The following is a 27029-nucleotide window of genomic DNA, read 5'->3' as shown; positions in this document are numbered from 1 at the left end:
TAACCGCAGCAGATCGGCTTATTCAGGAAAACCGGCGTGTCACCCTGGCTGAAATGGCTTCCTTGCTGAATATGAGCTTCGGTTCAGTACAACACATAGTGCATGACTAACTCTGCTACAGAAAAGTGTCCGCCAGGTGGGTTCCTCAACAGCTGACGCAGGAACTGAAAGTCCGTCGGGTTGATGCATGTCAAGAGCTGCTGAGGCGTTATGGAGAGGAGGGTGAGAATTTTCTAGCTCACCGGGGATGAGAGTTGGGTGCACCATTTTCAACCGGAGACGAAACGTGCAAGCAAAGAATGGCGACATTCGTCTTCGCCGAAACCAAAGAAGTTTCGCAGCCAGCCCTCTGCAGAGAAAGTCATGTTGACTTTCTTCTGGGATCAGAAAGGTCCTATTCTGGAACACTACATGCCCCCACGTACGACAGTGACTAGTGCCACCTACACCGACCTTCTCAAGAACCATTTGAGGCCAGCAATACGCACAAAGCGAAGGGTATTGCTGAGTGCAGGTATTTTGCTTCAATATGATAACGCCCGTCCTCATTCTGTTCGTGCAACCATGAAAACCATCGATGACCTACGCTTCAAGTGCCTACCACATCCGCCATACTCACCAGATTTGGCAACATCTGATTTCCACATCTTTGGTCCATTAAAGGAGCACCTTGTAGGGCAGAGGTTCAAGTCTGATGAAGACGTCCAATCCGCGGTGCACGAGTGGCTACACAGTCAACCGAAAGAATTTTTCTCACGCGGTATCGAAGCACTACCTATACGATGGCGTAAGTGAATTGAACTGGGAGGGAACTATAGAAAAATAATGTACAATGCAACGTCTCCCGGTTGTACGCCAGTCATCACAAAGTTAGTCCGCTACTCCTTTAGTCGGAACATGATAATGTGCAAATCATCAGGGCTTGCTGGGTAGAAAAGAAACACAACACTGTTTTCAAAGTTAAGACGCAGTTTTATAATCGCGTATATTTCATAATCACTTACCAGTAAAACACTAGAACATTCAATACTAACGTTGAGCAATTCCCTCACATATAGCGAAAGTCAAAGAACATAATTAATTGCTTACTTTCAACTTATCGGCAAGAAGAAAACTCGGAAAACCCAAAATCTATACTTCGATTCTCTCCGTTTCCAAGTTCTTATTGATTCTTCCCCTTCACCTGTTTTTCAATCTCAGTCTGTCGTCAGGTGAGAAACATTCAGGTTGGTTCACTTCCTCTGCTGAGATGAGAAAGTGACGTCAACACGAACAGATTTTGACGTATTTATAAACATATATAAAAGTTCCAACTACAACTGTATCAATCTAACTATAGTTGTCTGTGACAACTTGCACATTATTTGAAATAACAAACATTTTAAAAATCTTAACTTCTTACAAATATAAAACCTTAAACTCTCAGGTTCGTTACAACAATCAAACATTATCCCTGCATTAAAATAGTGGAAAAAAATTAATTGCGGTTTTCATTTGATTCTCCCACGTGTGTGTGTGTGTGTGTGTGTGTGTGTGTGTGTGTGCGTGTGCGTGTGTGCGTGTGCGTGTGCGTGTGTGTGTGTGTGTGTATATCATTCTAAAGAATGATGGGATCAGAGCCAGTCACTTCACAATTAATTGCTGGGTGATGTAAGCTATTCATCATTCATCCTCTCATGAGAGCACTCGTCATTGGCATGAGGAGTTAATGCTTGGCAATACGAAAGGTACAAATAAGATTTAGGAACTAATCAGAGAAAAGACAATGGTCACTCGTTGGGTTTTCTGAACCTTTGAACCTGAATCATGGCTGGGTGTTAGGATAGTTACCTGTCTATCTGACGTATGAAGATAATTACGATGAATAAAAATATACTAAGTCCTCTGTTGGCTTCTCTATCGGTTGACCAGAGCGTCGTCTCACTTCTGCTCCACTGCTCTCCCAACCTCTTCTCCCTCCTCAATTCCAATCCCAAGTCAGTCCCCTCTCAGCTTGTCTCACCTCTATATTCCCTAGGCCATGGAGCTCTTCCTCCATGCCGAATCGTGTTTTTAATTGCCACTATGCAAACAGCTGACTCCATAGGCAGAAGAAACTTCCTGTTTCCTGAATAGCTCAGGAGGTTTGCATAGCACAACACTGTACATTGTTTACATGCCTCAGAGGTTGAGACAACTGAGAAAAACAAGTGAATGCCCTGGTCAACATGAAGCATTCAGAGAGGCTTTTTAAAATAAACATATAATCTTAGGAATTGATACATGTATATATATATATATATATATATATATATATATATATATATATATATACATCTACACACACACATTCTATATATATATATATATATATATATATATATATATATATATATATATTAATAATAATAACGATCCTGAACGGTCTGTTGCCATTTGTGACGGGACGGAACGGGAAGGTTCCAGATATTCAACACCGTTCCGGTCCGCTCCGGTCCATTTCGAGCCCTGGGAACTAAACTTCTAAAATGGAACCCGAATCATTCTACTTCTACAATATTCCTTCCAACAGCTTTCGAAACCGAGAGCCATTGATTACAAAAAGTTTAAGTTCATTTTATGCTCAGATGGGGCAAAGGGAATTTACTACGGCTTAAAGTGGAATCCGAATCACAGTTCAATGTGCTTCCAGGGAAGAATCGAACCCTGAACCTATTAATTACAAGGTGACATTTGCCACAATGCGAGTTGCATACTGTCCTAGTTATATTGTACGTACTACGTTGTCAGACACCAGGATAAATTATGTTTACTTTTGTTTCATACTTGACATTTGTAAATATTTGACAACGATGTCCTCATCAACGTTCCTATCCGCAACGAAATCCTGGTTTCCTTTGGATTCCTTTTTAGAGAACTTACAATAACATTTCTAAATGCTGAATTTATTGTTCAGAGTCATTCCTTTGCAGTGTGAGTACAATGACTAGAAAAAATCATAGAATCCTCGTCGGGACTTGTCACCGAAGGATTTCCATTCGAGTCTCGGTGTCGCATTGTATTCGAACCTTCATCTCAATTGCAGGTAATCGCACTTTAAACTGTAGATTCAGTCGTGATTAGCCTATCCGTGCATAAAGTAGACTTAAAACAGTAATTCGACCATCCTCACCGTTAAATTAACTTAAAGAGATACAAGCATAAAGAGACGTAAAGTAAGATAGATGCTAATACAAGAGTAATAAAAATATACATATTTGAAAGAAAGAAATTGGAAAATTACGTAATACTTGAGTTAGATTTTTTTATACTGTCGGTTTAACACGTTTTATTACTTACGACTACTTATTGCTTGTTTAAAAAGTAGCATTCATGGAAGAAGAAAACTGAAACGAAGTATACTTATTTCATAATTTAAAACATAAAATAAAAGTCATTTGTACGTTTTGTAAATACATTTATTTGAATGGTTTTAATAAAATTTGAAATGCATACGTTTTGTCTGATTGAGATTTGTTTCGAATTATACCATAAAAACTAGTCATACTATAAGAGAAATTATTTGTATTACGAAGATTCATATAACAAACGCAGGAGATATATATTTTTTATTTTATAATTTAGAATAGAGGTGTCTCCATTGGATTAGACAGTAGCTTGAGGTTCAACATAGCCGCTGTTAGGAAGCAAATTAAAGCGAATTTGCTGATCATTTTTTACAGAATTTTCAGACTACAGAAATAAAATAAAAATCTTGTCAACATGTTCACATTGCATTAAAACATCTTTAGGAAGTATCGGGTAAAGCAAATAGATAAATAAAATCAAACGGAAAAACCAGTATTACATTGGATTCAAAGTTTTGTAATCGATAGAATATACCGGTATGTTAAAAAAAAATATTACTTTAGCACAACAGAAAGCACTATGCGGCTCTGGAACACTATTGTTAACAAGCTTTCTTGAAATTAAATGTACCCATTTTTTTTTCTGAAAAGGATTACGGAGTTCATCAAAATTGCTGATCTTTATTACATAAATATTTGCGCATACGGTGTTGTAAATATATTTTTGCTCTCTCCTTTTCTGCAGCTAGTGTTGCGTATTCAGTCATCAATCCGTTCATATTTCTCCATTTGAAAGTTAATTAAGTTTCGACTGAAAGCAAGAATGAAGAAAAACATTAAAATAAGTATAAGTTCTTAATAATAATAATAATAATAACGATAAAGATAAAACTGCTCCAATTATAAAACAGCTTAAACGCAAGAATATAACAATGAATTCGTTAAAATAAAGTCTTATAAAAAGCTATCCTTCGTCTAGAAACTTGCTCTTTATTACAGTGAGAAGGGAACTCCTGATCAAAAGTTTTGTAAATTTTAAACATAATCCAATTTTTTTCAGTCTTGAGGAAATTATTCTAAAATTTAGATCATTTTGAATAAAATATTAAATCAAAAAAATCCTGAAATGTGTCATTACATCTTGGATAAAAAAAAGTCTTAAATATTATTAACGATTTTCGACTTTCTTCTCCAAACACAATAGAAGTTCATATGTGTTTGTTTGTTTGTGTGTGTGTGTGTGTGTGGTTCACAACAAAATGCAAGCCTCTTGCACTAAGTTCACAATTGTGTGTTGTGACCAGGGTGAACCAGAAAACTGCAGAGTGACAAACTCCAAAGGCCACTTTACATACATGTAGAATAGTCAGGACTGGGCCTACTTTTTAAGGAGGCATTAGGACAACTGTGCAATGCACTTCAATCTGGAAACGAATCCGAAAGCCTTTGATTGCAAAGAGACAGTGTTCTTCCCTACACTATCGGAAAGTTACGAAATATCATCAAAACCATCGTAACTTGTCATTAAGGATTTTATGTTTACACTCTGTTTCCGGAATCTCTAAATGAAGTGAACGAAAACAATTCTGTTGCATCCACAACCTCTTTGCAGCAGCGCACAGTCCACTTGCTTTCTCCTCTTCTCCACAGTTATGCGCGGCCTTGACCCACACGTTCGCGAGGGATAATGTAGATTCTTTCCTACTAATATATGAGAATAAACGTAATGGAATACCAACAATAGGCAATAATGAATATTGATTTAGTTGTTCGAATAACACACTCACCACACGTTTTTCCTAGTCTCTATAATCCTATGTATTATATAAGGTATGTAAATATCTAATATTTTCTTTTCATCAAGTTATATTTTTTACTAATATGAACGAAATTGCGTTAGTGCAATTAAATATGGAATTTAAATTTATTTAATAAAACTAAAGTCTTACCTCTTTGTGTATGGCGAATACAGCATCAAGTTCATCGGTGTTTATTTCGATGTTCGCCGTGCCATCACTTCCAACTTGAACAGATTTCCCTATGCACTGTCCATTGCCAACACCGCCAGAGATGACGTCACAGTATGTTCCAGCTGGTAGGCAAGTCTAAGAAAATGAAGGTGACATACAGTCAACGAATTTAGTAGGAATGTACAATTTATACAGAGCAAATTTGATGCACTATTTCAATATTTGGGGCATTCCAGCGTTACGTGTGTAAATATTTTCACGTAAAATTTAAGGTTCTAGACATAATATTGGATTAAAACATTCATAATGAACTGATAGCATAGAATTATGAAGTTCTTTGTTGTGTCTGCTAACAAATGAAGAAAAACTTAAGCATAATAGCATAGGCTGAATGCATGAAAAGCATTAACAGAAATGCGTTACGTGTGTGACGCTTTAAAAATGTAGCAAATTTTGACCTTATTTGTCTGTGAAGCTTATTGGCTGCCGATGTTAGTATCTCTTATTAGTGAAATGTGCAAATTATATGTATTCTGAAACATCTAAACCTTAATGCAATTAAAAACAATAATAATTTCCACATTTTTGTTATTGACATGGAGTAGGACAACTTTTTGTGGAGTGCCCCATTTGTAAATTAATTGGAAAAGTTTTCTGTAAGAAGAATTACAGGAACAAAAAAACATTCTACTTAAAATAAATCGAGTAATTTCGGTGGAACTGCACTGCGACACCACTAAAACTTAGCACATATGCATCCTGGATTGACATTACCAAGAACAATAATATTACACTACGTCATTGTGTCTTGTTAGTTTGAAAGGAGGCTTCTGTGTGGAACGTTGTTAATAATACCCTTAAATTAAGATTGAATAGACAAGGAAACAATTAAAAGGGTTGGGTGAAATTATGTATCAATGAGGATATTTCTTCTTTTAAATATGGAAAATTAGTGAAGGGGTACTGTACAAAAAAAATGCAGCAAAACGCATCGATTGATGTACTAAAATGTATTTTTTGGCCTTTGCCAAGAATCGGGTTTACAGTTTAATTCATTTTTTTTATCATAAAGGTAACTCCAAATGAATATTTCTTTCTGTCGATATGCACTTTTAATGCATCAGTTGATACGTTTTTATGCACCTAGCTGCATCTTTCTCGATGATGTGCTTAAACATTTGGCATTGGGAACAGACTTTGTGTTTATTTGTTTCAGATGATGCATTACTTTTCTATGTGTACCTTACTCATAGTTGGCATAGTGAAATACAGAGAAACAATGTTATCTTGGCATATATAACATGGAAAAATTGAAATAGTGACTTCACGAACATAGCTATTGGAAACAAACGTACCCATCTGAAAAAAAATGCGTTTAGCAAGAAGAACGGTGTAGTCAAAAAGGATTAATAAAGTTTTAGTGATTATTTCTAATACATACATACATACATATTGTAATATTACATGTGGCAAAGTACCACCATACCTGGAGAGCTTGCTGAAGATTGTTGCTGTCAATGTTGATGGCGATGAATCCGCTTCCTCCACGGCAGAAAGCAATCTGGTTGTTTCCGTTGTCCCACCAGTCGTTCACTCCTTCCCCTGAGAAGTAAAGATCTATATATGTATAACTGATTGCAAGGAACAATGTCCACACCAACAAGAAACCGTGATTCGATTTACCATGAAGCATTAGACAGAAGGTAAAAATCGAGAAGAACAAGATCATACTCTTCGGGATATGTTAAGACGAGATCGAGAACAAAGCCAGACAACTGAGACCTCGTCTCTTTTAACAGTTCAATTAACTAGAATGAAAATATGAAAATATTCCCTAAATCAAATGAAAACATCATCAAAAATGAACATATCTGGTAAACCAAATGAAAATATCACCAAAGATATGAAAATGTTGCTAAAATCAAATGAAAATGTAGTGAAAAATATGAAAATATCGTCTGATCAAAATCAGAACATCACCAGAATCGAACATATCAGCTAAACCAAAAGAAAATACCATCAAAAATATGAAACCAAAATTGCCTTATTATGCAACTTACTCATGCATTTCATGGAGTGTCTGCTTGATTATTTTGGGGATAGGGTTTTTCCTTAAGTTTCAATTGGGGCATCCTATCTATGGTGGATATAAGGACAAATGGCATAAATTGGCCTTTGTGAAAACTTTCAGGAAATTTGGAAGGTATTAGAGGGGTGTTGCGCGTGTGTAGATAAATCACTGGCTTATAACTGTTGTGTAATGCACAAAGATTTTTTCCCTTTGTTCTAATACTTTTTTTTGTATCTATTATTTCGAGACTTTTTCTTCGAGACAGAGAGAAGAACGAGACAGTTTTCTTTTTTACAAGATAATACGAGACTTCACACAATCTCGTTTCGTGTCTGCGTTCGTGTCACTATACATTATGAATGCACAAAATGGGACGATGCAGATTTGCATTTTGCCAGTACTATGGAGGGATGGTACGTTCGGTACGTAGAAACTTTTAATGTATAATAGAAACTGAAAGAAGTGTATAAAGAAGTTGAAACTGTGAATCGAGCAAAACAATTACGAATCATTACGGAAGTTAGAATAAATGTATATAATTTACTATTGTATAGGTAGTAGCAAATTTATATGTTCTTCTCTCATTATATTCGGGCGACTTGCACACAATACATTTTTATTGGATATAAAAAGCGAGCAGGAAGTATCGTAAACATTCTTTATTTAATTTTAGTGTTCATTCAGTGCAGAGAGAAAGGAAGTTAATCCATTTTACAGAACAATTTAGAGAGGAAAATTGTGTTGTCTAGATTTGGAGTAAAAGTTAAGGATCATGGGTCTCGGAGGGGGAGGTGTTACTGAAATCATTATAATGTAATATAAAAATTATGTATTGCATCTCTCTTTTTATTAACAAGTAAAGTTTTATTCTGGTGAAAACTGCTTTCATTAAACTTTACATATGTATTTCACAGAGAAAAGGATGAAACTTAACTGACAAGTAAATTGTAAAAGCAGTGCGCTCAACATAACAAATAATATTTAAGGTACTCTAGGATTTGCATAAGTTATCCAAATACACCTTTCGATTATTGGTAACCTAACTGACTGATTTAGTTTAACTTTTCTTCCCTTTTCTGCCACTTTTGCTAATCGCGAAGATGAGGATCTATAGAGATAAGATGAGATGTATGAAGGGACAATCACAAAACATATAAGGATGACACAACACGAACCACACAGAGGATTATACTGGCTGCGAGTCCAGACGCCAGAGCCTCGTTGGTCTTCAAAATACTGTCCAGGATGTACTACGTGAAAGGAAGGTTGACATTTGGGTGCTTAAGGAAAGTCTGATCTGTTATTCTAGTATACAGTAATTTGATTCCTGTCACAACGTATACCGGCCATTGAATGCAGATCCCAAAGCAACTCGTGCCAAAACTGAACCATGTTTGAATCATAGTACCGGTGTCCGAGAAGTGTTTGTATGAAAACAAAAAATAACTGTATCCGCTATATGCAACATAGACATGAAAAAATAGTACCAAAATGTTCGGAAACTATTCAAGTTTTTTTTGTTTCAGATTTCTGTACCGTTGCAGTAGTGTAGCAGTGCCAGTGTCCAGCAAACCGGAAATGTACACAAATCAGAAAAAGGCTGAGTGTGTCCTGTGGTTTCACGAGAGCAGGTCACAAAAAACAGTGCAGAGACAGTTTCAAACATCGTGAGTATCTGGGGTAAAGAGCCCCCTCATGAGGTGAGGAAGTCGACCATGGGCAACCCGAAGGTGAACGTTTGGTGCGCGCTGCTGCATGACAGAATAATCGAACCATTCTTTTTCTGTGAGGACACCTTAACATCTGGAGTGTATCTCGACATGTTGCAATTGTTTGCTGTTCCTCAATTGCTAGAATACCACCCAGATGTTATCTTTCAACAAGACGGTGCGCCGCCACATTGGAGTCTGGAGGTTCGTTCCTACCTTGAACAGACATTTCCTGGAAAATGGATTGGTCGAGATGGACCGACAGCGTGGCCTGAACGATCTCCAGACATAACCCCTTTAGATTTTTTCTATGGGGTTATGTGAAAGACAATGTCTACAGAACTCCTGCATCCGATCTTGCAACTCTGCAACAACGGATAACCCAAGTCATCACATCAATCCCTCCTTTGATGTTGGCTAATGCATGGCGAAAAGTTGAATTTCGACTAGATGTACTCCGTGCTACCAAGGGTGCTCACGTGGAGATTTATTGATTTCTTTCCTATTGCCAATAAAACTTGAATAGTTTCCGAACATTTTGGTACCATTTTTTCATGTCTATGTTGCATATAGCGGATACAGTTAATTTTTGTTTTCATACAAACCCCCTAACGACCACTTCTGGCGAGAACGATATTTGTACAGTTTCACATAGCCCTTACCAAGACGCATCGTTTGATGCAGAAATAGATCAAGTAACCGCGTATCTAACTCTGTTAAGATCGATTTCTGTATCAAACGATTAGTCTTGATAAGGGCTATGTGAAACTACAAATATCGTTCTCGCCAGAAGTGGTCGATAGGGGGTTTCTAAAATATACGATTCGATTATCAGACAAAGTTTGCTTACCATCGACAATATTTTTGAAGGCTACCATGTTGTATATCTCCCTCCAGCGATGCTCGCACACCCATCCATTACCGCAGGTAAAATCGTCGTTTATGGTAACTGATAGGATATTACCGTTGCCGTCCGCAGGGGGACCCTGGTCGGTTGAGTCAAAGGCGAAGCTGGACATCACTCTGGGGAAACCAAATGGCCACGCCAGCATAAAGGCTATAGCAGTCTGGAAGGAAAATAGAATTGGATTTCATAGAATTGAATTAAAATTACAGTAATGTTAGAAATTCTTTCACATTAATCAAGCAGGCAGATCAAAACACCAACCACCTCAGCGGCAATGCATGTAGAATGGACAAATCATGATACTGCTTTCGAAGGATCCTCTTTTGAATCCTGATTTGATAATTAGTTTGCGGGTATCTTTCAAATTCATCTAATCACCAAGGCCCGGATTTTTGTATAGCCAAAAGATGTGGATTGATTTAGAGAATTGTTGTTTTAAGTCCACTTTATGCACAGATAGGATAATCGGGACTGGACCTACAGATTAAAGTGGGTTCCGAACCATTGTGCAATGTGCCTCCGCCGAGTCCAAAAGATGTGAAATATGAACATAATATGTAGAAAACGCACTAAAATATGTAAAAAATATAAGTAAATAAGTAAATTAAGCTATATAATAACCAGCGAACGGATTTATATGTACGTAACTTAATTCGCCTAGCCAACCATGTGCCATTCTATAGTAAATACGTACATATCTCTAAATGGTACTAAAATCAATGTTATTTTGTATTTACGAATTATGGTATGCAAGCTCGAAAAATTGTATTCTTATCATACCTATTCCACATTCATGTTATTACTGCATTTTTATTTCTTGTGATAAATCCCAAAGGTTTTCCGTTCATTTGTATTCTGTTCGTTTTATACTCTCTATTTTAAATATTGATAATAGACAGTGCAACCGTTATTTTAACATATTTGTTAGCAATAGAGAATGCAAGCTCATGATTTTGCACGTTCTTCACAACACACATAGATATGTAAAGATATGGACGAGTCCTTGCTCTCGAAAAAGAAAATATTGCTGCGTTCCGCGTTTCTGAATTGATTTAATTAAGTAACGGAATAAACTGTTAGATTAAACTGTAAAACATTGTAAATTGTACGGTAGAGTAGTTAGGTAAGAAGTTGAAAATAAGAAGTTATCTACCTTGTACAATTTTGCATCTTTATAAGTCAAAATGTCTGCACCTCCAGCGCCATGTCCTCTTTGGTTGTCGTGGTTATCGACGAAAACCAAGGCATCGCCAGTAGGAAGGAAGTTCCATTCCTCACCTGAAAGAAGATACGACAAAACAGATAACAGAGAAGCGCGCTAATTGTTACCTAATTGCAAATTAGTATGCACATGAAATTTACATTTCAACAAGCATTGTCGCTACATATAATTTTTTGAATAGCTGAGATTGTCTATTCCTCGTAGAAAGAAATGGAAGGGGGCACAAAAATATATTGGTTGCTTTCATCGTATCCACTGAATGCGTATATAATTAGGATTAGAACAATAATAATAATAATAATAACATTTTTCATGACGGGTGTAGTTCGGCTCGAACGTCTAAACCTTGTCACTTCATGCACAATTAAGAGGATACAGGTAAATATATAAAGATATATAAATAGATAAAAAAACAACGAAGACAAAACTAAATTAAAAACAAATAAAAATTTCACAATCTACCTACATTTATGGATATTAACATTAACAATAGCAATACTAACGTTAGTAGGCTACCAAATGCAATTTCAAAAATTACACATAAATATTAAAGAAACAAATGAATACATAATGAAAACATGTGAGTTAACAAAAGTTTATATGTAAGTATAAATATAACAGCTACAATTATAAAATTTTAAGTATAGTTTCCTGAAGTATCAAGTCACTTCTGCTACATGCCACTGCCTTACAACTGCTTCTGCAGAAGGAATGAAGAGTTTGATTTTGAAACATGGGCGTAGTTTTGTCCGTCCACTTGGGGGGCTAGCCGAGGCTAACTTTATTCATGCTTTTATTCATTACAAAAACCATCACAGGCATTCTCCTTGGGAGACAGGTGATCCCCACATCATGTTATCCAAGCGAAATGGAATTAAAAGGAATAAATACGCTACTATAGATGGTTGAAAATTCATTAAAGAACAAGTTCCTTCTTTAGAATAAAGGAGATAAAATTTTAATATGTGATAATACTAATGGGTAATCCTGTGTTCATGGTACTGAGCAAATTATAATCCTGCAAGACATTTAAAAGTACAATCTACATAGGTAATGGAATAGTAAAAATTTAAATTTCCTTCATTTCTATACAGCGAAACTTCGCATTTTCCTAACTTTACTACAACTGAGAACCATTGGCGTCTAGATTCGTGAAGAAAACTTTGAAATGAACTTAGAGAAGAAAGAGGGGATGAACTTAATTGGTTTGCTATCTTAATAATCTTATATGTTTGCAAAGAGCCCCCAAGAATACTATTTAGTTGTAATTAGTTTCCTTCATGGCGTGGTGCTATGCACAGGGGAGAATTTTACTTTAATTTACTTTACTTTTTCCATTCATTTAAACCTCACATGCAAATATTCTTCTTTACCATTATACAATGCATGCTTGGACGTTATTTGCTTAATTAAGGCAATTCGCAAGATTTTTCTCAGGGGGGAAGGCAGCAGTACTTAAAGTGGAGGAAAGGTGAGGTGATGATTTTCTCCAGTTTACAGAATTCTCATATAGCATCCCTACCACTAGGATAATTTGCATGGGCACTTAATCTACTCTCTTTCATCGCACCCCTGGTCCATGTTTTCACGCTACAATTTTAAAATTTGAATTTTATGAAGTTTTTCCAGATATCTCAACCCCCTCTGCAGGCACCCTTGTGCTTAATATCTAATCGAACAGAAACCAATGCCATTCTAAGTTTCGTTAATTTGGATTATAGACCATACCGCCTATTGGCAATCAGAAACGAAATAAGAATGAACAGCGACGTATAAGTTTTGGCAACACTTATTGAGCAGCGACGTATAAAAAAAATTAAAAAATGCTTAACGAAATCATGTGTATTTTTATATGTAGATACATATGGGACTCTGAAATTAAGTGCACTAAACTGGAATACTAAACTGGAATAATATCTTAATAAATGTCTATTGAATAAGTGAATTAAGGAAACAAAGAATTACGGACTATTACAAAATTGAGAACTTCGCAAGTTACTGAATTATTGTGAAAGGTGCGTTATTCTTGGTCTGTAGGCTTAAAGATAAATTCATTTCTTTATTAAAATAATTACCATTTGTTCCTGAAAACAAGGTCTGAATGAAATAAAATATATAAAAAATTACATGTACTAATAAATGATGGCATGACGGATGTAGGAAGTTGCTATCTATAGACGAAATATTACTTAGGCTAATTATCCGGAAAGTTAGGCTTTTAAATGAGAGTCGTCGACCAAATAACTTTTATATAACCCTGCTAAGGGACTTCAAAAGAAAACCGATTATGACATTCGAAGCAGGTTTTATATGATCACTTTGCCTATACATTCTTGAAATTTATTTCAAAATTCAATAGTCTACGCTTCTTTGCTCGACGCCTGACTTTGATTATTAATAAACTCTCTATTAAAAGTAATGATCATTCTGTTATCTGTGCTTTAGTTTCATAAACAGTATGAGCACAACATCAAATAATGATTTTCCGATAATTTCCAATCTACAAAAGATGATTATAAGATTTCTTGCAATTATTCAGCATAGCACGTGGCCTTCCACTATAATGTTTCCGTGGGTTACTTGAAACAACAAATAAGCTTCTTCTTACCTCCAGAAGAATGGATCTATCCGGAGACTCCAAGAGATACGTGAGCTGAGATTCTTAGAGCAACATCCCTAGAAGTGATCCACAAGATACACCTGTCACCAGTACAGTTGAACACAACTTTCAACTGCACCGTCTTTATGCAATGAAAAATCCAAATAAAACTGGCACATTTGCATACATATTGGTGACACGGTGCGACACACAAAATATTAGGAATTTGGAAAAGAGTGATTTCGCCAGTGAACTGTAGTGATCACCACTTAATAAAACAATTACGCACGATTGAATCACTTCTACAGAATCGCGACACATTCACGCGACATGTAGACGTACATCTTTAAATGTCCCCCACGCTATACACATCCATAGAAACTCAATTCACTTCTTTAAACTGACGCATTTTCCCTTTCAAAACTGCTATTCTGTTTAAGTCTCTACAATGACGGCCTTTCTTTTTCATGTTCGAAACAAACGCAATTGTAGGACCTCATTGTTGAAAGGCTACATTTATGTAGACACCGGTTGCATCCCAACTATTGTTTGAATGTAACAATGTTTACCTAGCTCTCCAAGGTGGAAGATCAAAAGAAATAACGATGATATATGTTCCTTGAAATATTGTTTCGGAACATATGGTCCCCTTAAAAAGGCACGTGCACTTCAACTTTCATTGTATTCTTTCCTTATCTGTGACTGCCACACCACATAAGTAACACATGCAAGTTTCATGAGAATTATCTAATTTCTGTGTGCAGTTTCCCTTCCCTACTTATTTAATGCATATGTCACATGCGTTAAGGGGGATACTGGCTGGTTCTAGGGGCCTTAGTCTCCCTAGCCCCTACCTAACTACGCCTATGTTTTGAAACCATTGTTACTGTAATTAGTGTACATTTAATATTGGTTTGTAGTGCATTCAATGGTTTCAGAGCAGATATCGAAGAAGATTAACTACACTGGTGCGCAAAACCTAAAGACGAAAGTAAGTTTCTCATGCTGTGTCAGTCCCAAGCGGCATAGATCGGTGATACTTGAACCATACATAGAAGGTAGTACTACAGTCTGATACAGGAGACAACAGAGAGAAACACGTGATGATCAGAACAGAAAATGGCATTTTTATGCATAGAGAAGAAATTACACTGAAGGCACTGCGACTTATGATGGCCCCGTGATATGACAGAAGGAATGAAATGGTCCTTAGAAGGGTGTGTGATCACCACGGACAGCGATGCATGCTCTGCAACGTGCTCCCATGCTGGTCACAAGGTTGGTAGTGAGTTCTTGTGGTATGGCGGTCCATTCCTCCACCAGAGCTGTTGTCAACTCTTGGATGGTCGTTGGAGCATATAGACATGCTGCAGGACGTCTCCCCATAGCATCCCACATGTGCTCGATTTGATTCAAGTCGGGGGAACGGGCAGGCCAGTCCATTGGCCGAATATCCTCTCGTTCCAAGAGCTCCGCCACCTGCGCTGCTCGATGCGGTCGCACATTATCATCCATAAAGATGAATTCGGGGCCGACTGTACCTCTGAAATGACGCACGTGGAGAAGGTGAACAGTGTCACAATAACGTTGACTGATGACTGTACCATGTTAAAAAATTTGGAGGTCGGTACGCCCATGCAAAATTATGCCTCCCCACACAAGAACACCTACACCACCAAAACGATCATGTTCGACAATGTTCCAGGGTTCATTGCGTGTTCACACCTCTCTCCAGATGAGTGTACTCATCACTACTCACACTGAATTTGTTCTCATCTTAGAAGAGAACGTAACCCCACCCCTCCTCGGTCCAGTGTTGATGTTCTTGGCACGACCGCAAACTGTGCCGCCGATGTGCGGGTGTCAACGGAACATAACATAATGGCCGTCGGGTAAAGAGACCACCCCCATGCAGTGGACGTGTCACTGTGGATCGTGAGATTGGGCGATTCGTGGTCCTGTTAAATGTGTTTGCAATTGCAACCGCTGTTTGACGTCCATCCCTTCATGCCTGTTTCACAATGTAGCGGTTGTCCGCTGCTGTAGTTGGCCGGGGTCGACCACCACCTCTCCTTTGCACAGCAGTGCCTGTGGTTCGAAATATTCTCCATGCACGTGAAACAATACTGTGGCCAAACTCCTGGGCCACACTCGTCACACTTTGTCTTTCTTCCAGTCTCCCGATGATTCTTCCCCGTGTGAACGCATCCAAACGTTGTCTCCGGACCATGTTGTTGTGAGTAACACCACCACAATGCACCTTAACATCTCTCTGACACTCGCTGTCTCGTTGCTTTCATACAACTGCTTCGTGTTGGTGAAGCTGGCCCATTCAGCGCAATGGTCACGCTGACGTCAAGCCATGCAACTTCTTGGTCCTTCAACCTCTGGCAACATGCTGCTGGGCTTTCATTCATTTGCACAGACTACGAAATATTTTATGTTACTTTATCTATCTCGTCCTTAGGCTTTGCACACCAGTGTATATAGGGTGATCGAGTGGTGGGACGACACGTCCGGTGACCATGAATCACGCAATGTTTCGAACAAATGTCCAGCTTGAAAACTTAATACAGGGAAAGTGACATTATTCATTATTTGTTTAGTCGACCTCCGTGGCGGAATGGTTATCACAGCCTGGGGTCCCCGGGTTCGAATCCCGGCCAGCGCATGGCGTTGGCCTAACAAGTTAAGTTCCGATATGCGCAGATCGCTGCGGAGCACGTCCTATTACGTCATCATCCCCACCACTCTTCTACGTACTGGTCTGACCTTGAGACTACGAGTGGTTTCAACTCAGCAAAATTAAGCTAAAACAAATATGACAAACTATTTTTACTGTGTAGATTGTCGGTGCCGGCTCATATAAGTTTATTAGTGGTTCATTTGATTTAATCCTGTCTTTGAAAATGCGTGCGGTGCGCGGATCGGAAACTGTAGTATTACGCACGCGCGTTAACGTTTATAATGAAGAGAAACTACTGGAAGGATGACTTCATTTTCTGAATGCCGCATTGAGCAGTGGCCTGGGTTTTTTAAAGCCGAGTGGGGTGGGGGTTATTTTGTTTATCGTACAACAATCACTACGAGAAGGCAATCTGATAACACGCTTGCCTGTGTTCTTTTTTAAAGTACTGAAATGTTCTTGCTCTTTACTCTTCGCTGCATATTTTTGAAATGCAAAAATCAAATCATGCCGGGTCCAACGAAATCCACAATCTGGTCTGGAAAGCCCCTTAGACGACAGGCCAGATAAATTGTTTACAATGTTGCAACATATTTGCGAAATAACAAGGAGTTACATAAAGTTAAGTATAATGTTGTTGAGTCCACAAGCACCGCCACGGGAGTATCTAAATGGATGGTTTCTCAAGTTTTAAAAAAAATAGATTGGATTGATTTGTTGTTTTAAGTCCACTTTATGCACAGTAAGGCAAACCGGGACTGGACGTACAGTTTAAAGTGGGATCCGAACCACTATGTGACTCCACCGGGAATCTACCCCGGGATCCCTTGATTACAAGGCGACGACGCTACCTCTGCGCCATCGGGGAGTTCAAGTTTTAAAAGAAGGAAAAGAGTCGTTGGCGAAAGGTGAGCTGAAGTTCTGTACTCCGACAGGTAGAAAACAGTACAGGAATAAGCGAATACAAATTTCGTTGAAAATCCTCGGACCATTCTGCTCCCTACAGGTTGCAACACTGCGAACCAACGTCGCTGCGGAGAATGGAGTGGGGAAATGTGGTGTGAGCTGCGCAACAGCTATTTGCAGCGTCTTGTTTTTAAACTTGTCAAGTTATAGTGAATGTCCCTTCATCAATTTCATCATATCATCACTCATCGTCATCTTCGCGATTAGCCAAAATCTGCAGCAAAGCGAAGTAAAATAAACCAAATCAATCTATCATTATTTGGTTAGCTTTTTTTAAAATTTACATTTTATTTAAACACTGATAATTTTGAAGTAAAAATAAACACAGACATACACATTATTTATAATTTATGCTAATAACTATTTGTCTCCTTTCTTTGCAATTTTTTCATGAGGGCAAACTTACCAAAGTTAATAAGCCAGTGAATGGGATTCTTTCCACGGAAAGCTTTGCCTAATTCTCCTCCATACCTGAACTCTGTTACTCGTCCAAGATCGGTGTAATCTGAAGCATGTACAGCTTCGCCTCCTAGGGAGAAAAGTGCATAGTTTTTAGTTCACATTTGAATATTTTTGGTTTACAAGCGTAAACATTAAGAAAACTAACACAACGATACGCTATTTAGTGTTGAAACCAAACTCTTGGAACTTAGAAGCATTTTAAATAACATTTTCACAGTAATAGAAATATGAAAATCACCTTTCATATTGAGGATACATGGTGTGTACACTCTTGTTCTCATAAAGTGGCACATTTTGTAGGGCTGAACAGTTGAAAAATGTGTCACTTTATCTGAACATAGTGTACAGAGTGTTGTGAAGAACAGTTTAAAACAAATACGGATGAAGAACCACATATCAAACATCCCTGTGCACGATATAGTGAAGGGGAAGAACATGTTAGGGTATGTTACCAACATGGCGGCCAGATCTTAGAATTAATTTAATTTTCAAAAATGGAAAGGTGGTCTTATAACATCTCAAAATTGGCTAGAATTTCACGAGAAACACAATGGTATGGTCAATTTTTTTGAACGTAAATTTAGCCTGTAACTCAATGTTTTTTTAAAAAAAATTGATGATATTGACTGTACTTACTTCTCGAAATTCCTTAACCAACTTTGTAGTATGTCTGATGACGTTCATTGAAATATTTTGCAACATGAGCAAAACCGTCTCAAAGAGTTTTCCTTGGGCTATCATATTCTTCAATCAAGCAGCACAGGGATTAAGGTTATTCTCAAATTATGCATACCGACATGTCTCTCTTGAAATTATAGCCAGTTTTGATGATACATGACCACCTTTCTATTACCAAATTAAGTTCACTGCAAGATGGTGGACATAAAGATGGTAACATAGTTTAGCAAGTTTTCTCTCTTTCCTATATCATGTGTAGGCACGTCTGATTTGCATTTCTACATCTGCATTTGTTTTAAACTGGTGTTTTCACATTTATGAACCACCATCAGTGGCGGCGATTAGGGGGGGGGCGGGGGCAGTTGACTCCATTTTTTGCCTCTCTTGCTCCCGCACTATGCTAAACCTTATCTACCAAGGGAAGTAAACTGTCCTTCCCCCCCCCCCCGAGTTTTAGCACCTTGACCGCAGTTTTTTAACCCAATCGCCGCCACTGACCACCATTTATATAAAGGAGTCAGTAGTATTACTCATAATTTATGTGGCATACTATTAATCTTTAACTGTTACATTGTACCAGTTTTTACTGACACAATTCAACAACATTATCACGGTAGTTTGACTCTCGTTAAGAAATAAAGTTTATAATAATGAATCCAATTTTCTGTTTCATATGAATTCATATCTCTTCTATTTATGTGTAAAAATATAGTTCTACATTCAATTACGTAAAAATTATGTCATTCTCTTAGATTATGTTAACATTTGCACTGTTCAAGCTCCCTGTTCATGTATTTAAAAAGAACATTAATGAAAAATTAATATAAATGTAAGTGTAAAATATAGTGTTTGCAAACAGGTTTCACCATGCAATACATGTTACCCTACCTAAGTCTATGACTTCTTGGAATATGAAAGGCCTTTGTCCGGCTTGGAATCCATGGTCTGTGGAAAGGTCATCCACTCCACTATATATGGCTTGCAAATCAGCTGGCCACATGTGTTTCGATGCATCCACTCTAATATATAAATACAAGAATGTTTATGTAAGCATGCTTCTTGCAGGTTTCTATTTTCTGTGCATAAATTCTAGAGTACAGGGTTCTGGGATGAATTCTAAATTTTCAACTGTGTAACTTCTTACAAGATGTAACATATTTTCCTCATAACGGTACAAAGTTTTATTTGCGTGAAAATGAATTTACTGTAATTTAAAATATGATATATTTGGAACTTTTTGATTTAACGAAAAGAGAAAGGACAAGTGGAAGTATTCGACAGAAAGTTTCAAACTTGGAGAAAAGAACTAAAGAACGAGAGAGATATAAAGTGGGTGCCAAAAAATGTATACACACTTTAACAGCTGATAACTCACATAATGTTTAATAAATTTGAAATAATGAGTAAAGGCAAAGTAAACTTTGAACATAGGAAACTTATCCCAAAGTGTTAAGGGGAGTTTGAAATCGAAGTTGAAGTACAAATACAGTTTAGGAGAGAATTTGAAGCACATCCAACTACGCAACTTACCACCAGTTGAATTGAAGCAGATGAAACTGTTCAGAATGTCAACAAGAAACGTTCCGAAAGACCACAGACATCGACAAACCCCACAAAGCAAGACAAGTTGATGGAAACGTATCGCCAGAGTTCAAGAAAATCTGTGCGGAAAATGGGTCGTGAAATATAAGTTTCAAAATCAAGCGTCCATTTAATTTTGAAAGACTGGTAATGGAAGAGTGCATGCTCTCAGTGCAGATGTTCTGGACCGGAGGATGGAGTTTTAGTGACACTTGACAACATATGCTGAACAGATGGATTGGAGGAAGAGCTTCAGAAGAATAGCCTCTGCCTTCACCAGACTTCAAGTCACTAGACTTTTAGTACAGGAATACATAAAAGATAAAGTTTACTATACAAAACAGGCGAAAGTTGAAGAATTGGAGGCAGCAATTAAACGAGAATACGTAAATATTCCCAACGAAATAATTTTTGATGCTGGCGATTCAATTTCTTCGCTTTTTCAGGAGTGTCTGCACAAGATATCATCAGTTTGAAAACAGGTATTAAGAAGAAAAAATTACTCATGTATGTAGATTATTTTAAATTTTGAAAATGAAAGGTGACTTAATAAACACTGGCGTTGTAATCATACAAAACGTGTATAGATTTTATGGCACTCCCTGTTGTTGTACGAGGAACAGCATGCATATCAGTCCTCATGTGTCATACAGTAAAATGCAAGAAGAGATTGTGATAAGTGTGTTATAGAGCCAAATTATATCCAGAACATCTCCAGTTAAGGTAGCGACCTTAACAAAAGCGATTGGTGCTGGGTCGAGATGACGTCAGCAGCTCGCTTGTTGGTTGGAGTCTCCTGGAGTTATGACTCGCTTCCAAACTGCAAATGCGCAACAGCCAGAGACTTTACGGAAGCAACTTCAATCTAGCAAGAGTGCTGTAAGGTCAACAGTCTTTCCAACTTGGAGTATGTACATACAAACGACACTCGTCATCGCATTCAGGAACGTTAATTCTTTTTACACAACCATTTGAGCAAGCCATAATACTACGAGGAGCTATCCATGAAAAAAGCAACGTTTTGGTGCAAAACACAAACGACAAATGATGTGTGAAAAAAAATATGCTACAGTACATACCTTATTCTACTTTTCCACATATACGCCATACAAATGCAATCACTTATCATAGTATAATACCAGTTTGTTCACACCATCATTGTACTCTGTTACCGACAATATATTCAACCATGTAGTGACAGCGTCTTTGAGTTACAATCAATACTGAGGCCTACTGTCAAACGCTTTAAAGGTTCCGTCGTGCCACACAAAACAAACTGCGCGGCATGTTGTCTGGTGGCATCGTTCTGGCTCACGATAACGCTCGCCCTCACACAGCTGATGCAACTGGGGACCAGCTGCAAGTTTTGATTCAGCCATCCGCCATACAACCCAGATGTGGCACCCAGTTATTACCACTTGTTCCCGAAATTGAAAGATTATCTTTCCGGAAAGCACTTTGCCACGGCTGATGAACTCAAAGGCGATGTCACAACATGGTTGAATACATTGGTGTCAACCGTGTACAATGACGGTATCAACAAACTGGTGTCACGCTATGATAAGTGTCGTATGAAGTTTCTGTATAATACATTTTTTGCACACATAATTTGTCATTTGTGTTTTACACCAAAATGTTCCTCTTTTTCTAGATTACCCTCGTATTTAAGACTCCCTCTGCTTGGAAGGCTTATGGAAATGTGTCACTGGACACTCAGCTTCAATTCTTCAGCGTGTCCATCACTGTTGAAGAGTTTTCTCAAAACACATTACTACAGTTCAGTGAGGTTTGTAGTGCGTCTTCCCTCATGGAACATGTAAATATGTGTCTAAACAGTATAATGGGCCGAGGGAAATTTGATTTTTATTATTTAACGTCGCTTTTCTGCCACTTTTGGATAATGGCGACGATGGAGATGATTAATGACAATGATCAAGGGGTTAAAAATATTTTTCAAAAAGGCGGATGAACCCCCGCCTCCACCCGCATAAATTCGAGGGTATGAGCTTAGTGTCCTGGTACCTTTAAATAGGCCAGGACGTCTGTTTCCTGAATTCAAACGGTTCCCCCGCCTTTCTTATTGTTTTGTCTATATTTTCAATTTCCATACATAAAATACAAATACAATAATAAAATAAAATAGATGGAGATTCTATACAGGGTGATTCAGAATTCCTATTACACACTTCTAGGAGTTGTAGAGGGGACTTAGTAGATCAAGTTTCGATAAGGAACCCATGTCCGGAAACGTACAGTTTTGGTACTACACAGATGACAAGATTATATAATTTCACATCTCCCTCTTTACCTGCGTCACTACAAGAGCTACTCGATGTGGCGACCCTGAAGTTCGTTGCAAACAGTGTACCTCCGAAGGATATTTGCATACACACGCTCAAAAATACCTGGTGTGTGCTGAATCGTGTCTGCTGCAGCCAGAACTCGTGCAACCAGGTCTTCCTCCGACACTACAGGAGTCTCATAGACAAGACTCTTCATGTGGCCCCATACGTAAAAGTCAAGAGGAGTTAGATCCGGCGATCGTGGTGGCCAAGGAGTTGGTCCACCGCTACCTATCCACCTGTCTCCGTATGTTTGATTCAGATGTTGTCGGACGTCATAGGAAAAGTGTGCTGGTGTGCCATCATGTTGGAACAACATGTGCTGTGTAAACGGATTGTAAACAGAGGACGTTGGAAGCAGCACACATGACATCTGGTGACTGAAGACGTCGCCCTCAGTCAATGTTGGTTACCTACCGTGAAGCGGGAAATGTGGAATTATGTGATATTTTAATCTGTGTAGTACCAAAACGGTACGTTTCCGGACTTGGGTTCCTTATCAAAACTTTATCTACTAAGTCCCCTCTACAGCCACTAGAAGTGTGTAATAGGGATTCTGAATCACCCTGTATATAGCTACATTTAATAACTGAGTTTGGGGTGTAAGGGGTGACCTTCCACGTAGTACAGCCAATTGTCAACCTCACTTCCACGCATTATACCCAGTCCTGCTTTATGCAGACTAACGAGGCTCTGGCGACTGGTGCTATGGTCAGTATAATTTTCTGTGCTGTCCTGTGTTTTGTTATGTGTGCTGAGTGCCCCCTTTACAGCCTCAGATTTTAACCAAAGTCAGAAAATTTTAAGATTTTGATTGTGCGGCATTACAGTTGTTCTATTTTAGTTATGGTAAGGTACTGGACCCCGTATAGTGTGACGGGTGCAAAATAGCCTTAGTACTGACGCACCCAAAATTTTAAATTAAAATTAAAATAACTGAGTTTGTATTATTGTATTAACCCGTTCTGATGACCGGAACAAGTTTTGCAAACGTTAATTAATTTACTGAGCATTAGTATGATTGGTAATTATTTAAACTTGTTAGTAGTATAGATTAATTTGAGTTAGTTATTTAGGTTAGTTTTATTTATATTGATGTTGGTGATGGCATGGATGAAGACACAAAGAACACCCATGCCGGGATTACAACACTGAAACGCTGGCGCCGCGTCGTACCGCGCTGTGCTAACCATTCCGCCACATAGGTCGGCGGAGGAAATTTAATTCTACTACAACGACTAAATTTTTTTCTAGTTAATATGTACTGATGACGATAGATATTCAAAGCATAATTAATTAAAAGAAGTAATTTTTGAAACTTATATGAACAAGGTTATACAAGAATTTTATAAGTACTATAATATTAAAACAAAATCACTGCAGGTACTAACATTAGTTAATCACAAACAATAAAACACCTTTTGCTATTTGAATATAAATATTCGTTGACTTATTCCCATTAAAAAATTGTCTCTGAAATAATCTCTACAGTAACATGAATTTTGTTAGTCAAAACTAGATTACAAAATATGTTGTTACCTAAATCCTGAAACACCGTAACTGATTAGCTTGTTCATGTACTCCTGAATCTTCTGACGAACGTAGTCCGTCCCCTGGTTGAGGTCGTGAAGGCCAGACAGCTCACAATTCCTCACCTTTCATGAGACAGAAACAGTTGAATTAGGAATTAGTTCCAAATTATCAGCTGAATTTCGATTATGACTGATCTGATTTTAAGCAAAGACTAAGGCACACAAATATTGACGAACGTAAACTTGTCTACACATGCACCATTTCATCAATCTATCAAACTTTTTACTCACAATTTCTTGCAAAAGTCACCAAAACACTGAAAGTTTCTCATCGATAAGTTGGAAAACATATTTTAAACTGGCAAACGTCTATGAAAGTTGGTTGTTCTACTTAACAGTTGCGAATCGCGTGCAAGAATTTCTGATTAAGTACTTACAAGGAAACAATTATTCTACCTATGGCAACAATGGAGAACAGAATAATTTCAGAATATAGGATATACGAGGATCGTGCAATAAATAAGTTTCCATGTGCCCTAAAATTTGTTACAAAAATAATTCAGTAACAATATACACATGGTTGACAAGCCCTGACTGTCGCCTTCAAGGAACAATAAGCATTTCTTATGCAGACGCGAAGGCGCATGCGCAGAGGGAAAGGAAAGACGGAACCGTGAAACGCCGGGCTCGCACCATTAGAGAGGAGGACAGCATCAAGGGGCAGCATGACAGGTGTCGGGAAGAAGTGCGTGCCGTGCCGTGATTGGGTACGAATGGGTAAATGGCTTGGCATTCACAGGAAGCTGGTTGCTGTGTACGGCGACACTGTAATGTCTGTGCAGATGGTTAGAAGGTGGTGCAACTTGCTCACTGATGGCAGAGTAGGGATTTTTGATTAAGTTCCATCCGGTCGTCGCTCAACTGGCTCCACTGATGAGAATATCGTGAAAGTGGATGAACTGATCCGCGAACAGAAGAATCAAGGTTCGTGAGGTGGCCAACACGTTGAACATTTCCCTTGAGACCGCTCACAGTACACGAGGGTCAAATAAAAATATTACAACATAGGGACAATTATTTATTGAACGGCCCTCGTACATATAAATGGACGGAAGATCTTTAAAGAAAAATACCATGTTTTTGTACACACATTATCCAAAGAGAATTACTGACTTTCATAATCTGATTCTATGCTAGACATGTCCGTACAAATTCACATTTATCCCGTTTGATTATTATTCCCACACAAGAATATAAATGTTGTGCATAACAGCAAAATGCCAAGCATTTATTCCTCCAAAGTTCGGAATACAAACAACAACAAATTATATTACACAAAGAACTACGAAAGTGTCACGTCGAATTCTCAATTTCCATGACGACATTTTTATCAGATCCAACACTTAATATACTCTGGATATTAATTATATGGACATGCCAGGAGATGCAAGATTGCCTTATTTAAACTAAATGGGGCATTCCTGCGTTACGTGTGTGACATTTGAGACAACATTTAAGGTTCTAGACATGAGATTGGATTAAAATATTCATAATGAACTGATTTCATAGAATCAACAAAAGTGCGTTACGTGTGACACTTTATAAATGTAGCAAAATTTTGACTTCATTTGTCTGTGAAGCATGTAGGTTGCAGATGCTAGTAACTTTTATTGGTTAAATGTGCAAATTATATACATTCACAAACATTTAAACCTTAATGCAATTAAAAACAATAATAATTTCCACATTATTTGATTTTGTTATTAGCATGCATTAGGACCAGTTTTCGTGAAATGCCCCAAATGCTAATAAACTCATAACAAATCTCAGTTGAGGGAGGCGGATGACTATTGTCAAGTGTGAAATAAAACAGTGTATGCAGTGAGTGTATAAAACAGTGATTCAGAAGAATAAACCATGATATGGAACATATGACCTAAGTTAGCATAGAGTCGATAGGGTCAAAGAAGAAGAAGAAGTATTAAAAAAGACAATGAAAAATGCTATAGCAAAAGCACTATACATAATGTAAGCCAAAGAAGACTATCGAAACCAAAGACCTTCCATATTACAAGACGTCATACTCTTGCGTAATATTGTGGAGTAAAACTTATTTACTTATTTACTTGTATAAAATACTATATTTTAGAGATTAATTTTTATCAATTTTCGTTAAAGTTTATTTTTACATTATTTTTTATTTTTAACAATCAGAGCTCTCTTTTCACAGGAATGATAGTAATGACTAGACCTCGGATTTTTAGGATCTAAAAAGTGTGTTTTTAGGTTCCTAAAATAAACTCTAAAAATCCTAAAATAGGTTCTAAAAATCATAAAATAGGGTCTAAAAAATCTCAAATTAGGCTAAAAAATCCTGAAGCAGGTTGCAAATTCCTGAAAAGTACTGATTAGATACAATCGTTGAAAACAAAATTTCACAAGAACCGTAAGAAATTTTATTAATACTACATATACCGGGTGGTCCAAAAATCCCGAATCGCCATATCTCCCTAATTGAGCTAAGAGGATGGTTGATAGCTCGTGGACTCTGAATGAAGCCCTCTTTCCGATTCTACAATGCAAAATGGGGGTTTCTATTTACAATTTCACAGTTGCTCCCCGCCCCACCCTCAGGGGCTGGGTTTGGGGAATCAAGTGTGATATCATTGAATAGCTTTCTTTCACTTATTAAACACGTATTTTTCATTTTCCGATTTCATGCGTATTTCTCACGATATGTGACCGTTCCGGGACTTTTGGACCACCATTTATGTCCTGTTAGCAAAAGTTACTTGTTATGCAAAAAGTGAATTACGTATGTAGAATTTGATGCACAATATCAGGGTGACTACTCACTTTGAATTCCGGTAATTATGCATGAATTATTGGCTCTGGGAATTATGCGTGATTTAGGTAAAACATGAAGAAAAAATGTACAAGCAGATGTTTTCTCTATTCCAATTATTCTCCGTAGACGT

General features: G+C 37.7%; 1 protein-coding gene across 2 annotated transcripts in view; it reads right to left on the bottom strand.

Annotated features, from left to right (window-relative positions):
- Positions 1-3435: 3435 nt before the first annotated feature.
- The window catches only part of LOC145986364 (alpha-amylase 2-like), a 48824-nt gene continuing 25230 nt past the window's right edge, over positions 3436-27029 (bottom strand). Inside the window, exons 4-11 of one of the 2 annotated variants that reach the window (XM_083120261.1) lie at positions 24059-24174; positions 19485-19615; positions 17863-17985; positions 11137-11261; positions 9927-10143; positions 6783-6898; positions 5276-5431; positions 3436-4137 (exon numbers count right to left, since the gene is read on the bottom strand). In XM_083120261.1, coding sequence (XP_082976387.1) covers positions 4123-4137; positions 5276-5431; positions 6783-6898; positions 9927-10143; positions 11137-11261; positions 17863-17985; positions 19485-19615; positions 24059-24174 — 999 coding nt within the window. In that variant the 3' untranslated portion in view covers positions 3436-4122. Of the gene's footprint in view, positions 4138-5263; positions 5432-6782; positions 6899-9926; positions 10144-11136; positions 11262-17862; positions 17986-19484; positions 19616-24058; positions 24175-27029 lie in introns of those variants that run through there. The other variant, XM_083120262.1, reaches the window with a different exon arrangement.

This window comes from Lepisma saccharinum, chromosome 4 (assembly GCF_977018435.1).
Source record: "Lepisma saccharinum chromosome 4, izLepSacc3.1, whole genome shotgun sequence".
In the NCBI taxonomy this organism is placed as follows: Eukaryota; Metazoa; Arthropoda; class Insecta; order Zygentoma; family Lepismatidae; genus Lepisma; species Lepisma saccharinum.
The sequence above is the reverse complement of the archived record's forward strand: the minus strand, read 5'-3'. Positions and strand labels throughout refer to the sequence as shown.